At 32.9% G+C, this 13,603-nt stretch overlaps 1 protein-coding gene across 1 annotated transcript; it reads left to right on the top strand.

Annotated features, from left to right (window-relative positions):
• Nucleotides 1-65: 65 nt before the first annotated feature.
• On the top strand, nucleotides 66-2,996 carry LOC108472121 (uncharacterized). The gene has a single exon (XM_053021366.1). It carries the CDS (start codon nucleotides 66-68, stop codon nucleotides 2,994-2,996), a length of 2,931 nt encoding a protein of 976 aa, XP_052877326.1.
• The last annotated feature ends 10,607 nt before the right edge of the window (nucleotides 2,997-13,603 follow it).

Below are 13,603 nucleotides of genomic sequence, written 5' to 3'. Positions count from 1 at the left end.
TGGTCAATTATTCAGAATGGGTAGCCAACGTCGTCCCTGTCCTTAAGAAAGATGGGAAAGTACGGATGTGTGTAGATTACAGAGATTTAAACAAGGCCAGCCCAAAGGATAACTTTCCATTGCCTCACATAGACACTCTAGTGGATAATACGACAGGCTATTCACTATTCTCCTTCATGGATGGGTTCTCTGGGTATAATCAGATCAAGATGCATCCTGAGGACATGGAAAAAACCACATTCATAACTTTATGGGGAACGTTTTGCTACAAGGTGATGCCCTTCGGGCTGAAAAATGCAGGAGCCACATACCAAAGAGCCATGGTAACCTTGTTCCATGACATGATGCACAAGGAAATTGAGGTCTACGCTGACGACTTGATTGCAAAATCCCGAACTGAAGAGGAGCATGTGCGAGTGTTGAGGAAATTGTTCCTGAGGTTGAGAAAATTCCAATTAAAGCTCAATCCGTCAAAATGCACCTTCGGAGCTAGGTCTAGAAAGTTACTTGGCTTCGTAGTCAGTGAGAAGGGAATAGAAGTCGACCCTGATAAAATCAAGGCTATACAGGGGCTGCCTCCGCCACGAACTCAGAAAGAAGTCCGAGGTTTTCTAGGGAGACTAAACTACATCGCACGGTTTATTTCGCAACTGACAGATAAGTGCGACCCCATATTTCGTCTTCTTAAAAACCACAATCCTGGGGTATGGGATGATGAATGCCAAAAAACCTTTGAAAAGGTTAAACAATATTTGTCTAGTCCCCCAGTGCTAACACCACCAAGCCCTGGTAGACCATTGATACTATACTTAACAGTATTTGATAATTCGATGGGGTGTGTGCTCGGCCAACACGATGAGACTGGGAGAAAAGAAAGAGCGATATATTACCTCAGTAAAAAATTTACTGAGTGTGAAATGAGGTATCCGCCAATTGAGAAGCTATGTTGTGCTTTGGTGTGGACAACACGAAGGTTGAGGCAATACATGTTGTACCATACAACTTGGCTAATCTCAAAGCTAGACCCTCTCAAATACATGATGGAGTCAACCGCTTTATATGGAAGGATGGCCCGGTGGCAGATTCTGCTCTCCGAATTTGACATAGTCTATGTAAACCAAAAAGCTGTGAAGGGGAGTGCAATAGTAGATTTCCTAGCCAGTAGAGCTTTGGAGGATTATGAACCTTTGAATTTCAATTTCCTCAATGAAGATCTAATGTATGTAGCAATCGCTGAAGGGGACATGCCTGAAAATCATTCCTGGAAATTAAATTTTGACGGAGCATCAAATGCCGTTGGAAATGGAGTTGGGGTAGTACTAATATCCCCAAATGGAGATCATTATCCGTTCACTTGCAAGCTGGATTTTGACTGCACAAATAACATGACAGAATACGAGGTATGTATCATGGGAATTCGGGCAACTATAGACCGCGAAATCAAAGTATTAGAAGTGTACGGAGACTCTGCATTGGTAATTTATCAGCTTAAAGGCGAGTGGGAAACGAGAGATCCCAAATTGATTAGTTACCGAAAGTTAATCCTGGAGTTAATTGAAAAGTTTGATGATATTACCTTTCATTACCTCCCGCGAAGCGAGAATCAGATGGCTGACGCCTTGGCTACACTGGCTTCCATGGTCAAAGTAAATGAACAGGAGGATATGAAGCCAATTCAGATGAGTATTTGTGAGGCCCCAGCTCACTGCTGTAATGTTGATGAAGAGGAAGAGAGAGATGATCATCCTTGGTATCATGATATCTTACAATATGTGAAGAGCCGTGCGTACCCAGATAAAGCAACCGAAAATGATAAAAGAATATTGAGGAGGTTAGCCAGTGACTATATCCTAGATGGTGAGGTCCTATATAAGAAGAGAAAGGATCAGGTGTTGTTAAGATGTGTTGACGCTGTTGAGGCAAAGAAAATTCTAGAGGAAGTCCATGATGGTGTCTGTGGGACACATGCCAATGGTTTCATAATGGCTCGACAAATTATGAGATTCGGATATTACTGGTCTACAATGGAAGGAGATTGCATCAATTACGCTAAGAAATGCCACAAGTGTCAAATTTATGGAGACAAGATCCATGTGCCTCCTTCACCCCTCCATGTTATGACTTCCCCATGGCCATTCTCAATGTGGGGCATTGACGTCATTGGGCCAATTTCGCCAAAAGCTTCCAACGAACATCGATTTATTTTTGTGGTTATTGACTACTTTACTAAATGGGTAGAGGCTGCTTCGTACGCCAATGTCACAAAGTCGGCGGTCAGCAAGTTCCTGAAGAAGGAGATCATATGTCGTTATGGTATGCCAGAAAGAATCGTATCCGACAACGCGTTGAATCTGAACAATAGCGCAATAGCAGAAGTCTGCAGTTGGTTCAACATTAAACATCACTACTCATCACCATACCGCCCGAAAATGAATGGGGCGGTTGAGGCAGCTAATAAGAATATCAAGAAGATTGTGGGGAAGATGGCGGAGACTTATAAAGATTGGCATGAAAAGCTCCCATTTGCCCTTTATGCTTATTGGACATCTGTCAGAACTTCTACCGGGGCAACACCTTTCTCATTGGTTTATGGGATAGAGGCAGTTTTACCTATTGAGGTCGAAATCCCTTCTCTCCGAGTTTTCTCAGAGTTGAAGTTAGACGAAGCAGAATGGATCCAATCTCGTTACGATCAACTAAACTTGATTGAAGAGAAGAGGCTAAAGGCTATTCGTCATGGCCAAATGTACCAGAAGAGAATGATGCGAGCCTACAACAAAAAAGTTCACCCTAGGGTGTTCCATGAGGGAGACTTAGTGTTGAAAAAGATTCTCTCTATGCAAAAAGATTTCAGGGGGAAATGGATGCCAAATTGGGAAGGACCCTATGTAGTAAAAAAGGCTTTCTTTGGAGGGGCATTGATACTAGCAGAGATGGATGGCAAAAGCTTGCCTAACCCGATAAATTCGGATTCTGTCAAAAGATATTTTGCTTAAAGCATTCGAGGTGAAAACCCGTAAACGGCGCCAAAAAAAAAAAAAGAGAGGCCAAGGTGAAAACCCGTAAAAGGCGCCTTGAGACCAAAGGGGTTTTGAGTTGAAAACCCGCAAAGGGCAATTCAAATTTCGATCCAAATTGGGGCAAGCGGCAATCTCACTACACTTGAATCGACAAAGAGGGGATAAGCTACATCTTGGGGCATCAACAAAATGCTATAGATCCTCTAAGCGCATGCCAAGTTTAAAAAGGTCTTCGAGGAGTTCGTACAGAGAAGCTCAAACTGCGAAATCTGGGGGTCCTATTCTGTTCCTTTTCATCTGTTTTTGTATCTCAAGCAATGACTGCTTTCTTTGTTGATACATCTTTCGCAAATTCTGACTCGAATAAATTTCAGTTCTACCTATCATTATAATCTTTTTCGAGTATTTTTATTGAAATAATAATTAATGAACTAATGATGCTCTCAAAAGAAGGTTTTGCATTTTACCCTGAAAGGTTTCTAAACAGTACGAGAACCTGAAACAGGACGATTATTTAGAACTCACCAAGCTTAAAAGGGCTAGAAATGTGTGAGAAATAAAGAATTAATTACATCTCCAAGTCCTCTTCTACTGAGCTGAACAAGAAGGCATATGTCAGGGATGTTACCTTAGTAAACGACGAGCGATGACAACCCAAAAACTAAAAATGGATCATTCTCATGACATTTTGCATTTTGTGCATTTAACATCCATAATACATGTAGTTAGGAACATTTGGTTCACATTAATCATGGCATAAGCATGTCACTCTGCTACAGATGGATTCCCCAGTGGACAATGTAGCAAGATTACAGATATCATCAGCCTTATCTTCACTGAGCAGGAGTGAAGCAGGTTAAATATAGCAGATCTTATCTTGGCGGCGAGGCGGAGAGATCAAATTTTGGTGAATCTTATCTCCACGTACCGGCGATGGAGCAGATTTCAATCATCAGCCTTATCTTCACTGAGTAGGAGTGAAGCAGGCTATAAACCAGATCTTATCTTCACTGAGCAGGAGTGAAGCAGATCGAATTTTGATGAATCTTATCTCCACGTACCGGCGATGGAGCAGATTCCAATCATCAGCCTTATCTTCACTGAGCAGGAGTGGAGCAGGCTAAATACCAGATCTTATCTTCACTGAGCAGAAGTGAAGCAGATCGAATTTTGATGAATCTTATCTCCACGTACCAGCAATGGAGCAGATTCCAATCACCAGCCTTATCTTCACTGAGTAGGAGTGGATCAGACTATATACTAGATCTTATCTTCACTGTGCAGGAGTGAAACAGATCAAATTTTGGCGAGTCTTATCTCTATATATCGGCAATGGAGTAGATTTCAGCCACCAGCCTTATCTTCATTGAGCAGGAGTGAAGTAGGCTAAACATACAGATCTTATCTTTACTGAGCAGGAGTAAAGCAGATCAAATTACAGCAGATCACATATCCGTGAAGCAGTAACGGAGCGTTTTGAAACAATAAGGCGCGGTGGGTTGCAGCAAGAAAGACAAGACTCAGCTGGCCCAGGCAAATTTGGCCCTTCTAAAATCTTTGCTCTGTTCTCGTTACACGACAATGAACAAAGAGGGGCAGCTGTAGAACCAAATTCATGCCATGATCCAATACAAGAAAAATAGGCACAAAAATAGACCCAAACAAGGCCCAAACGAACAGAGACTCAAAGTTGTTGCATGAGTCCTCGCACAGACGCCTCTCACCAGCGTCCCACTCAGTCACGCCTCTCGATTCCGAGATTTTCGCAGCTATATCTTCAACAGAAAACAACAAGAAGCATAGTGTGAGGATGAGACTTGTTTTTCCCTTGTTTTATTTCTAGGCTATAAAAAGCCATTGAAAATAAGGTATAAAGGGAGTTTTTTTTGGGAATCAAGGAAATACAGAGAAATATACCAGATTTACGAGTAAACTTTAATACCATCCAATAGAATCAAAGGTGATTATAGTTTTTTTTTCAAGGTTTTTAGCCTTTGTTGTGCATCTACATTTTTTTTCCTTTCTTTTTTTTCCTTATTTTTGAAAATAATCAAACAAAGTTTTAAAAGAGAAAGGAGCGCTTACCTGGTCTTGATCCGTGAACCGGCGGTGGGGTGGAGGTGCGTGGCACCGATGATCCTCCAGGGTGGCGCAAGCTAGGTTGAATTCCTAGCAAAGAAAAATGGAAAGGGAGCAGGGAAGAAGAAGCATTCTGCTTCTTTTTGTTTGAAAAACAATGGGAATAAGAAATAAAATGGGTCCTGCAGAACCATTCAATAGTTTTTAAAGTGGTGGGACCCACGTGTTTTGCCCTTAAGGGGTCAATTTGTGCATCAGGTCCCTGTACATTTTCTTGCTGCCCAAATCTACTTCACTTTTGTTTTTGAATTTCACCCAGCAATTTTGTGCAACTTTTAATTTGGTCTATATTAAATGCTAGGTTCAGAAATTTGGGTAAATTACATTTTTAAACCCCCTTGTTCCACGCGCCCTTCAATGAGGTCCTCATTTCCCCTTTTATTTGTGCTTTATCCTAGAACTTCCGTTTTGGTCTCAATTAAGCCCTATTTTGCTTATTTTAAACACTTTTATCACAAAATTAAATTCTTTTGGTACTATTATTATTAATCTATTGCTATTTTATTTAACTATTTTAGGTTATTTTCCTATTATTTATTGTATTATTTATTATACTTATTATATCATTTTCGTTATTTTTTCTTCCATTTAATTTAGTCAATTTGAGTTATGTTTCACATTATTATATTATTTATTTATTTTATATTTGTTATATGCTTTGTATACAATTTTTTAAGTAAAACTAATTATTTTATGTATAACTTGTCATTATATGTATTACATTATTTGGCGTATCATTTTTTTTTTTGCTAATAATCATTTTTTTCCTGTGTTATTTCTTTTTATATATATATTTTATAATAATTTTAAATATAGTTTATTATACTTATTATATTTTATTCATCATATTTTATTTATTTTTTCCTACCGTTTACTACTATTATTTTACTATCATTATTTATAATTTTTATATGTATATATTCTTCGTCAAAGTTTTTTCTATAATTTTAATAAACCTACTTTATTATTTTATTATTTTATATACCATAGTTTTTTTCATTGATTTTTTTATATACTAAATTTTTATTAGTTATTTATTTTTTCACCTTCTTTGTTTGTTTTGAATATCAAAATATCCCTTTATCGGTTCACTCTCAAAATTTTTCAAAACATAGGCAATGTTCGATATTTAAAGAATTCAAAGGATCGTGCCCTAACGTCTTTGGGTTTCGCTTTCTTGGTCCGCTTTGAATGTTCGAATACCCTCTTAAAGCTAAAACGCACGCTTTTAAAGGCAAGATCACATCTCGAGGGTCAAAAATATTGTGTCCTAACGTCTTTGGATGTAATGTTTTACCTCAAGGTGAGATGGTCTTTAATACACATTTGACTTACCTAAATGTTTTAAAAGCCAATAAAAGGAGGATCGCGTTTTGAACTCTGTCCAAATCTTTAATTTTCGACATTGAGACACTAAATAATCAATCAAGTACCAATTTTGGGCGTATCGAGGGTGCTAATCCTTCCTCGTACGTAACTGACTCCCGAACCAATTTTTTATTTTCGCAGACCAAAATCGTCGTTTTGAAAATTTTATTTATTTATTAAAAACGACCGTGTTTTGAGGTGAACCAATCACACCCTATTAAAAACGATTGGTGGCGACTCCCAACTTTTCATTTTCAAAGTCAATTTGCCGTTTTCAAAAAATGGTTTCGACAGTCATTATACTTTTATTTTTTCAAAACAATTTAATTTTTTCTAATGAGGCGAGCTTGTAGACTAGTTTTAACAAATGTAAAATATAGAAAAACTATGTTAAAAGAAATGAAGAAGAGAGAAAAACAAAGGGAGAAGCAGAAGAGAAAGAAAAAAAAAGAAAAAAAAAGGAAATTTAAAAAAAATAAAAAATTTGCTCAAAATGAAAAAACATAAGACCAATTGTAGAATTAACCTAAAATTTTCGTTTGAAATGATAATTTAACGTGCCACATCAGCATACTATTATACCATTAATGGCAATTAATGGCTCAGTAACTAAAATGCTACAACACTACAATGTAAGTGACTAAAACATAACATCTCAAACATAAGTAACTAAAATATAATACGAGACAAATAAAATTAACTATTTTAATAATTTATCCTAAAAAAAAATCAAACACAGATACCAAATTCATTTTGCTACTACAAATATGGATTTCAATAAGAAAAGAAAAGGTGGCTATGATTTGGAATATCATTTGGAGAATATGCAGACAGGGAATCCAATTGCATTGTACGTAATCCAACTGGCCATATGAGAGAATATTTGAAGTGCAAATACAAAATGCATTAATTATATACTTTTGTGGTGCCCAAAAGGAGCCAGCCATGCTTTGCTTGCACGGTTCCTACGGCTTTTATGAATGTCAGCTGCCATATCCTTTTTTGGGCGGCAAACAGGGGACACAACTGTGCTTATATGGTGGGAGGGCCCTGCCAACTTTTATTCAAATTTATTCAACACACTTCGTTTATTAGATTATTAACTTGAAAGCTTCCAAAGCTTGGTTATTCACCATGAAGATAAAAGTAGGTCCTGTTGCCATAAGAGATCATGATCCTCATAATCAATCAACATATCCTCTCCTCTCATGGAACGTGACAGCGTTCAATTTAGTATGTTGTCATGAAACTTGAGTTAAATTAACTAAAATGGAGTTAACACTTGATAAGTATTTTTTGTAATTGGAAGTTAGTATATTAATTAAGTGTAGGCTCACGATGGTAAGATTTGGCTACTAACCAATAAAGAACCCGCACTTCTAAGTGTTTTAAGATTTGATTCTGGAAGTATATTTATTTTCTTATTTTGATATTTAAACCTTTTTTAGTCCAATTTCGTACTTAAATATGCTTTTGTTTTTTTTTTTTAGTTCATTTTTTAAACGTTAAAACAAAATTGATAACTAATCACAAAGCGTAATTTGGTGTTTTTAGTAAAATAAATATTTTTTTATTAATTGGGTATATAAATTAAAATATATATAAATGAAAATAAATATTTAAAAATTCAGAAAATATATAAAATTTAGAAAACAACATATAAATTATAAAAAATAAAAATAAAAATTACAAAAACACGATAATTGAAATGAAATTAGTTGAAATTAATAATAATATTATAAACAATATAAAAATATTTTAAATTTTTAAAATTGTAAAAATAATGTAAATTTTAAAAATAATAAAAATATGTTATTTATAAGTTTTAAAAAATTTAAAATTAAAAAATATTATTTATATTTTTAATAAAATTTAAAATTTTAAGTATAATTTTACAATTTTTATAATTTTTATAAATTATTAAATTTTTTTATAATGTTTACATTTTTTACATTTTATAATAACATTATTAATGTCAACTATTTTATTTTCAATTATCGTATTTTTAATTTTAATTTTATAATTTATATTGTTTTTCTTGATTTTATATATTTTTATGATTTTTTATATTTATATTTAGATTTTTTCATTTTCTTATTGTGTATATACATTTAATAAAAGAACATATTTAGTTTCTACGTAAAGATATCACATGACGTTTTGTGATTTTTATCAACCTTTTTTAATGTTAGTAAAAAGTAGACTAAAAAATATAACAGTGACATACTTTTGGTACCAAACTGGCCAAAAAAAATTTAGGTACCAATGTAACACCCCCTACCCGTATCCATTGCCGGAATAGGTACGAGGCATTACCGGAGTTTATTGAACATTTTCAGATAATTTTGAGTCATTTATTATTCATATTTTGAAAATAATCATAACGTCTCACTATTGGCCCCTTGAAGCCCCAAACATACATTAAAAACAACCGAAATTAAATCGGGATCATAAAAAAATTTCGCAAAATCTTAAATATTTTCATCTAAGTATTTACCATTTCAATGCTTCTTATAATTAAACATGTTATCATTCAATCAATAGCTTGACACTTGTCTAAGCGTCAAACAATATCATTGTTAGTATACTTGCACATATTTCATATAAATTCAACGTTGATATATTTATTTTCTCGACATGTCATGCTTGAGTTTAATAATTGTCTTTACTTACATAATTTCATTGTATCAACATATCAAAGATAATCATATATGTACATGTCATGAAACATATCATTCTCTTACCGTTTCTTCATAAGTATATATCAATCATTTCATTATATCAATATTTCATGCTCCATCATTTCCATTTATTTTATGTATATTTGTTCCGGTAAAGTTCATATCAAACTTAACATAAATTATATTCCATGTACTTATTCTTATTTCGTTTATCTATCTTCATAATTATTTCATACAACTATTTTGTACATACATTTCCATATGACCAGTTCTTGTAAACATTTCACACACCCATTTCATATAACCATTCGTCATCTGATACATATTACCTGAATATCAATTGTTCAATAGATGTCATCGCGTCTCCCATCCACGGTCTTATTTATCTTTGACATGATGCCATAGTGTCTTTCAACTATGGTCTTACTTATTTTCTGTCAGGTTGCCATGGTATCTTTCAACCATGGTCTTGTTCATTTCATGTTACATTGCCATAGTATCTTTCAACCATGGTCTTATTCATTCCCGTCATGTTGTCATGGTATCTTTCAACCATGGTCTTACACATTTTATATCCTGTTGCCATGGTATCTTTCAACTATGGTCTTACACATTTCATATCATGTTGCCATGGTATCTTTCAACCATGGTCTTATACATTTCATTTCAGAAAGCACACTCCAGCAAACCTCATCCTTACAGCAGGATTACCAGTCCAGGCTAAATCCCCTGTAATATAAACTCATAGAGTATTGTCGGGATTACCAGTCCAGGCTAAATCCCCTGCAACGACAATTACTCTAATGAGCTTGGATCTGAATTACCAGTATTAGCCCTAATTCGGATTACCCATCCGGGCTAAATCCATTTTACATGTATTCTTCGGGAAGGCTATATCAGAATAGGATCACCCGTCCGGGCTAGATCCTTTTTATCGTCAATTCCTTTTCCAATGATCCATCGAATTCCATTCCATTCAACCGGGATTTATTTTCAATTTATATCGAGTATTATCAATATTTCATCAATTTTCATGAATTGAACATTCAAATCATATTTTCATCACATAACCACATATTTCAAGTATTTAAAAATACAATTCAAGTTACACAAACTTACCTCATTGCTTGTTTGTGTTTATAATTTCATTAATCCGATATCTTTCCTTTTCCACGATCAAGTCTCGTATTTGAATCGTCCGGATCTTTATAAATAAATTTGATCATCATTTTCATTCATTTCATATTCTAATGCATTTAATTAATGCTCTAGGCAAAATTACCATTTTGCTCCTAAACTTTTAATTAATGACGATTTCATCCTTAGGGTCAGGAAAATAAAATTCTTGCAATTTAATCCTTATTTCCAGCTATTATTCTCATACATATTGATAACAGTCCATGAATTCTATAAAATATCAGAATTTTCTATAATTTCAACTCTTTTCAATTTAATCCCTAAAACATGTTTTCCCCCGATCTTGAACTAAATTAATAATTTCATTCAATTTTATAATTTAAATAATAAAATAATCCATTTCATGCAATTTGGTCATTTCTGACATTTTTACAAAATTGCCCATAAAGTTTTACTTTTATTCAATTTAGTCCCTGAGCCTAAAATATGCAAATTAGCCATGCTAGATGAATATTCATACATATTTTTCCTCCTCCTCTTCTCCATTCCACATTCTTAATGTATATACACACTTGTAAGTAACATTATCTATAATTTTTATTATTTACTTTTATGAATATTCAAGCTGTCTATTTGCGTCATAATCACTAAATTATTTATATCTGGAGATATAGAACTCCAAATTAAGATATGCTAATTTTCCCTGAAACTAGACTCATATATCTTATTTCAAAAAAAATTTCAGAATTTTTGGTTTAGCCAATAAGTACAGTTTATTCTTTAAAGTCACCCTTATTCTGTTGTCTGACAGTTGTGACCCTTCTTCACTAAAAATTAATTATCTCCTCATACAGAATTCAAATGATGTTCCCGTTTGTTTCTCTTGAAAATATACTCATTAATAATTCTAAATATACAAATTTAAGCCCATAATTATTTTTATACAATTTTTTATGATTTTACAAAGTCAGAACAGGGGAACCCAAAATCATTCTGACCTTGTCTCACAAAATTCATCATATCTCATGATTTACAATTCTATTGCTTAAAAATTTCTTCTATAAGAAACTAGACTTAATAAGATTTAATTTCATATTTTATTCATCCTATAATTAGATTTATAAAATTTTTTATGATTTTTCAAAGTTAGACTACTGCTGCTGTCCAAAACTGTTTAAGTGCAAGATATTAATTACCATGTTATAACACCCTTATTTTCTTTTTCTACACCATTTCTCATCACTTTCTCTTATTTTATCTTCACTAACATATCAAGAATATAGGACCTTATGTAAGAAAACTCTACTATTACATTATTTCCATGCTTTGTCAATAATAACAAACTTAAAAACATATTGAAATCTTGATGTACTTACCTTGTTCTATTGATACTAATCTTTAACTTGATTTTCTCTCTCCTCCAGCTTCTATTTCTTGAATCCAACTTGATATTCTAACTCCTCATGGTCTCCTTAACATTTTTCTCTCTTAGTAGCTATGGAAATTCTTTTTATTTCTAGGTGAAAATGGTGAATTTTTTGTGGAAGGACCAAATTGTAAAGAAAGAAAACTTCTTTTCTTCTTCCTCTCTCTCACGTTGGTTTGCATGGGAAAGAAAAGATGATGATTCTTCATCTTTCTTTCCTTATATATACTAAATAAAATAATAAAATATCATTTAAAAATCAATTTAAAGTATTAATAAACTAATATTTATTTATTTAATTTATCTAAAATATCTCCAACATCATCATTGTCTCTAGATTTCTCTCTCTTCCAATTGACCATTTTGCTCTTAGTGATCTTTTAAAATTCCATTCTTGAGTCATCACTTAATTTGGAAAAATTACAATTTAGTCCCTCATAATTCTTCACCTATTCAATTTGGTCCTAATTCATCAATTTTCCTTGGTTTCTAGATCATTCCGCCCTTAAAATATTTGCACTATTAGTCCTTCAACTTTTCATATTTACATTTTAATCCCTCAAATTTTGAGTATTTACTCTTGGGCCACAAAACTTTTCTCACTCTTACAATTTAGTCCTTTCTTAAATCAGTATATCATAATACACTTCCCAGTGACATAACTCAATTTTTCCTCTTCTTGTCACTTTATTTCCTTATTTTACTATATTAAGGATAATATCTTACTGTAGAAATTTTCAGGGTGTTACAATCAAAGTGAGAAAATGGGTATACTTTAAGGGCTAAATTGTGAATTAAACCTATAAAAATGGATCAAAATTTTAAATCACCCTAATCAAAGTACATGCGAAGGCTTCGGGCCTTTTGATCAATTCAAGTTTGTAACAGCCTGATGTTCAGTGGTATTGGAAACAACGGTTTCGAAATCCCATTTTCATAGTTCGAGTTTGTAAATATTAAATATTAATATTTACGTGATTAATATAGATATATATTAAAGTTTGGTCTAGTAATTTTACTGAATTGATAGTTAATTAAAGTACAAGAACTAAATTGTAAAAGTTTATCACAATAGATTTTTAAATAGCCAAAAGACCAGATGAGTAATTAGACCATTTCTAATTGGTGGTGGATGAAAGTGAAATCCACTAACTTTTGTTAATTTAGTTTAATGTTTAATTAATTAAGTTTTAATTAATTAATTAAGATTTATTAAGTTCAAATATAGTATATAAGTTAAATTAAAAGAAAAATAAAGTCATTTTGCTCATAATCTTCTTCCTCACCCTAGGAAAAATAAATAAATAGGGTTTGAAGCTTTCAAACTTTTGGCAACAATTAGGTAAGTTTAATTAAGTCATTTTCTTATAATTTTTATATTTTTGAGGTCATTGAAGCTTGATTTAGCTAGCCCATTTATCAATTTACAATTTTTTTAAAGTTTTTAAAAGTTTTCATTAGTAATTTATTAAAGAAATTAGTGTTAAATTGATAGATTCTAAGCTTAGATGTGAAAAAGGACTATATTGTATTTTTAATTTTGTTCAAAAGGACCAAAGTGTATAAATTACAAAATTGATGTGAAATTTTTGTAATAATAGATAGTAGAGGGTCCTAAAAGGATGTGTTTGAGATTGGTTTTGAAACCAAAGCGCAACATTGAAGATATTGTTATTCCAGTTTTAGGGACTAAATTGAACAAATATACAAAGCTTAAGGGGCATTCAAGAAATGAAATTAAATAGGTTCATGCATATCATGGAATGTTATAAAATGTTTGGTATTAATAAATTGAATTGAATAATTGCATAGATCGAAAATTAAATCAAACC

The sequence above is a fragment of the Gossypium arboreum genome, chromosome 11 (assembly GCF_025698485.1).
Source record: "Gossypium arboreum isolate Shixiya-1 chromosome 11, ASM2569848v2, whole genome shotgun sequence".
In the NCBI taxonomy this organism is placed as follows: domain Eukaryota; kingdom Viridiplantae; phylum Streptophyta; class Magnoliopsida; order Malvales; family Malvaceae; genus Gossypium; species Gossypium arboreum.
The sequence above is the reverse complement of the archived record's forward strand: the minus strand, read 5'-3'. Positions and strand labels throughout refer to the sequence as shown.

What these genes read in the sequence shown, in the direction of transcription:
- LOC108472121 (XM_053021366.1), top strand. Translation starts at nt 66, where the DNA reads ATGTGTGTAGATTACAGAGATTTAAACAAGGCCAGCCCAAAGGATAAC.